Source organism: Belonocnema kinseyi, chromosome 5 (genome assembly GCF_010883055.1).
Source record: "Belonocnema kinseyi isolate 2016_QV_RU_SX_M_011 chromosome 5, B_treatae_v1, whole genome shotgun sequence".
Taxonomy (NCBI): domain Eukaryota; kingdom Metazoa; phylum Arthropoda; class Insecta; order Hymenoptera; family Cynipidae; genus Belonocnema; species Belonocnema kinseyi.
Window position 1 is genome coordinate 58526187 of NC_046661.1, and position 4029 is coordinate 58530215.

Genomic DNA, 4029 nt, shown 5'->3' on the forward strand with positions numbered 1-4029 from the left:
TATCTAAGGATGGTACTATAGAACGCCACCTCAAGGTAGGCCTAGTGGCGCCATCTCTTGGTCAGGCCGGAAACTTATCAATCCACCCTCGTATATGTGATGCTATTTGCAATTTTTGTATATATTTAAAAATCTTGAAATCCCGTGTATACTCAAACTCGTAAATTAGTATATATCTGAAATTGTAAATATATTACAAATATATGGGATGGACACGCTGAGTCTTATCAAAAACTATACAACCTGTCTAAAACACCAATGCTGTTCTTATGAATATGTATCGAAAAAACAAAAAGTTGTTCGAACAAAGTTCTAATAGCAATGACATTTTTTTACACTCAAAAACTCCCATAAAGTTTCATTAAAAAAATTCCATCTGTCTCCGCATCGTAGATATAACTAAAAATCTCAAAAAATGAACCGCTTCTTCAAATTTGAACACCAAACTTTTTTTTTACATTTAAATTATCAATAAAAATAGTTCAAAGCAAGCCAATTTATACATGTTTAGCGATAATTCCGTTAAAATATTGTTACTCTCCCTAATTGACTTTGAAGTTTCCAAAAATCGAAAAAATGTTTTTTTTTCGCTATATTCTTAGAGTCGCGGTAAATTTCTCGACTGTTTGACCTTGTATTGTGTGATATACATTAATGGGAATGTATTTGGAATATGCTGCAACACTGCAACAATAATATATAAGGAATGTTGACATTGAAATAATTGTTATTGGCTTTAAATTACAAGAAATATTTAAAAGGGATATATTGTTCTTTATTTGACAATAAAATTAATTTTCGGGATATCCATTTTTAGAACGAATGGGTCGAAGCAAGAAGGCTTGTACCTATATAGCAAAAAATTATTGTAATTAATTAATTTTAATTAAATAATTATTATTTATTAAGTAATAATTTATATACCGAAAATTAATTGTATTGTCAAATAAAGAGCAATATATAAATTTTTAATGTTTCCTTGTAATAAAGTCACTAAAAATTATTTTAATGTCAAAATTCCTTATATATCATTGTTGCAACATATTGCAAATCATTACTTGGTCAAATAGTTGAGAAATATACCGTGACTCTAAGAAAATAGTGAAAAAGTCGACTTTTTTTTCGATTTTTTGAACCTTCAAAGTCAATTAGGAAGGATAAAAAATATTGAAACGGAACTATCCTATACAGGTATAAATCAGCTTGCTTTGAACTATTTTTCTGGATACTTTATATCTAGAAAACATGCTTTGCTGTTTAAATTTGAAGAAGTGCTTCGCTTTTGAGGTTTTTAGTTATATCAAGGATGCGGAGATAGAATAAATAGTTTTAATGAAACTTTAGGGAAGTGTTTTTGACTACAAAAGGAAAGTTTTCATTGCTGTTAGAACTTAGCGCAAAAAACTTTTTGTTTTTCGAAATTATTCTTTGGAATATGGGATTTTTGAAGCGATATCTTTCATTCTGATTTTGAAAAGGAAATTTTCTAAAAGAATGATTATAGTTCTGACTTTGAACAAGGATTTTTTGGACAATGATCATTTTTAGTTGGAATCAGAAATCTTCCGAAGCAGGTATATGTAATTTGGAATTCTATCGGAGAACTTTCGAAAAAAATGATGATCCAGATTTGGAGCAAAGAATTTTTTTCAATCATTGTTATAGTTATGGCTTTGAACAGGGAATATTAGAGACAAATTATAATTTTGAGATAGAAGAAGGAAATTTTGTGAAGGAATTATATGTAATTCTGAATTGTATTAGATAATTTTCGAATCAAAATTATAATTTAGATCTGGAACAGGGAATCTTCCAAAAGAATTAAAATTTTGAGTGGGGGCTTGGAAATTGCAAAAAGAAGTGTAATTGCCAGTCCGGGAGCATGAAAGTGTGGTCTGGAGAAAACCGGACATTTAAAATCATCCGCCTGGTAGACATTCTGATAACGAGTAACGCTTACAAAATATTTTAAAAATTTAAATTAAGCATTGCTTCAGAATTTTTCGCTCTTAAAATAAAATAATTTTCAATTTAAATGCATTAAAGTTGTTTATATTGCCAAACGAAAAGCCTCCTAAATTATCTTAATTTTTATCTTTGATTGGGTGGAATTCATTAATAACAGGTGATGAAAATCTCTTACTTAATACTGATCACTTATCTGCCTTGAATCTAGAGTTCAAGTAAAGAGTCAAGGAATTAATTAGAGACGTCGCAAATGATATTATCACTTTCTATACATATGATTTTTGTTTTTTTTTTTTTTTTAGAAAAAAGAGGAAGGATACTAAAGTTTGAAAGTTCTTCCGACTTCCGATAAGATTAATATCGGATTTTTTTCTCAGCTGTTGAATCAATTCTTCTGAAATACAATTTTTTACCTATTATTAACTACTCGAAAAGAGAAGAATCTTTTGACTGGAAAAAGAATAGAAACTTATTATTTTTTATCTTACCTTCATCTTACAGGCATTTTACCTACTGGCGAATATATGCATATAAGACCTGAAGAAATTGAAAGTGGCGACCAATCGTAACGAAGAATCAAATTCCTAAAATCCTACGTGAGTTCCCTTCCCTTCTCCTCTCAAATAAAAATTCACTCTAACATTTCTAATATATTTATCATCTTAAGAAACTTTCAGTACAAGTTTATGTGATAACTAATTTCGAAACGAAAATTGATTTTAAGTGTAGGTAGGCATTTTTTAAAATAAATTTCTTTTTAATATAATTTATATGTGTTTTAAAATTTTTGAAATTCAATATTTTCTGAAATCGGAGGAATTTTAACTTGGAGCACTGAATTTTTAAATTATTTTCACTATCTGCGTTCGCAGCTAATGTAAGAAAATTTAGGCATTCACACTTGAATTATTTTTAATTCGAGTTTAAGAGCATTGAAGAGTGCGGTTTCCAATTTTCGTTCAAATTATTAATTGTAGTCAGGCCGAAATGGCAAATATTGAAAGAAACATTTAATTAAACTCATAATTATCACCATAGAATTATTAATAAAGGAGTTTGGAGAAAAGGAAATATTCTTGATCATGAGAACAATTTAAAACATATAAAAATTGTTTATGTAACAAATATATTTTTTTTTCGAACTTTTTTACTTTGCCGTGATTGAATTTTCAACGACCTGAGTACATACAATTAAAAAAATAAATTCGTTAATGACAGAAATCATGAAAAAAAATCAGTTAACATTATTTGAAAACTTTATTATAGAATTTCTTATAAAAATATCTTTTTTTCTTTTCCAAATGTAAAAATGAATGTTAAATCGGTCCCCTATTTTCCCCATTTTTCATGAAAAAATACCCTATTTTCGCTTTTCATTGTCCTTTTTTCCCTGTGTTCCCTGTAACTTCTAATATCTAATACTGTTTTTCTTTTTTTGCAGATCAGAGACAAAAGAGTAAAGGTGGAGGAAGCAGTTGCTGCTCAGCTTCGTGTTGCATACTTTAAACGTCGGCTGCCCTGTTTTTATTTCTCCGAGGCGTTACTCTGCGAGCCGGCTCTGCACAGAGGTTGAGCCACGGTTTCTAAGGTTTCCTGCTGATGCTAAATCGCTAGTGGCAGAGCTCGCGGACACTAGCGGAGAGCGATTCTAGTGCAAGTGAGAGACAAGAAAAGGTGTCATTATTAATTCAAAATCAAAATTCCGAGGATTCGCCACCACACCACTAAATTCAGTCAGAGCCAATCATTTCCAAACTACCGCAGTTTAGCTCTCGACATCCAGGAAATACTCAATTCTAAAATGCTACTCCAGGGATTCGCTCTCGAATCTCCAAACTGACGATTCGCTCTCTGAATAAAAATGCTCCGCGACTCGACCACTGCAAAAAAAACTACCACAGCAGCGTTATTATTATTACGATACAATTATGTAGGTGGAAAATAAGCGAGGGTGCCTGTTTCAGTGCGAGTGTGTGCGCGCGAATTCAAGAGTCTGAGACTAAGTTTATGTTGTGATATGCAGGTAGCGAATATATATTATATACATACTATTATTAAAAT

At 30.6% G+C, this 4029-nt stretch overlaps 1 protein-coding gene across 2 annotated transcripts in view; it reads left to right on the forward strand.

Annotated features, from left to right (window-relative positions):
• The window catches only part of LOC117172581 (ubiquitin-like protein 3), a 265219-nt gene extending 261196 nt beyond the window's left edge, over positions 1-4023 (forward strand). Inside the window, exons 4-5 of one of the 2 annotated variants that reach the window (XM_033360656.1) lie at positions 2470-2564; positions 3410-4023. In XM_033360656.1, coding sequence (XP_033216547.1) covers positions 2470-2537 — 68 coding nt within the window. In that variant the 3' untranslated portion in view covers positions 2538-2564; positions 3410-4023. The remainder of the gene's footprint in view (positions 1-2469; positions 2565-3409) is intronic. The other variant, XM_033360657.1, reaches the window with a different exon arrangement.
• Positions 4024-4029: the final 6 nt, after the last annotated feature.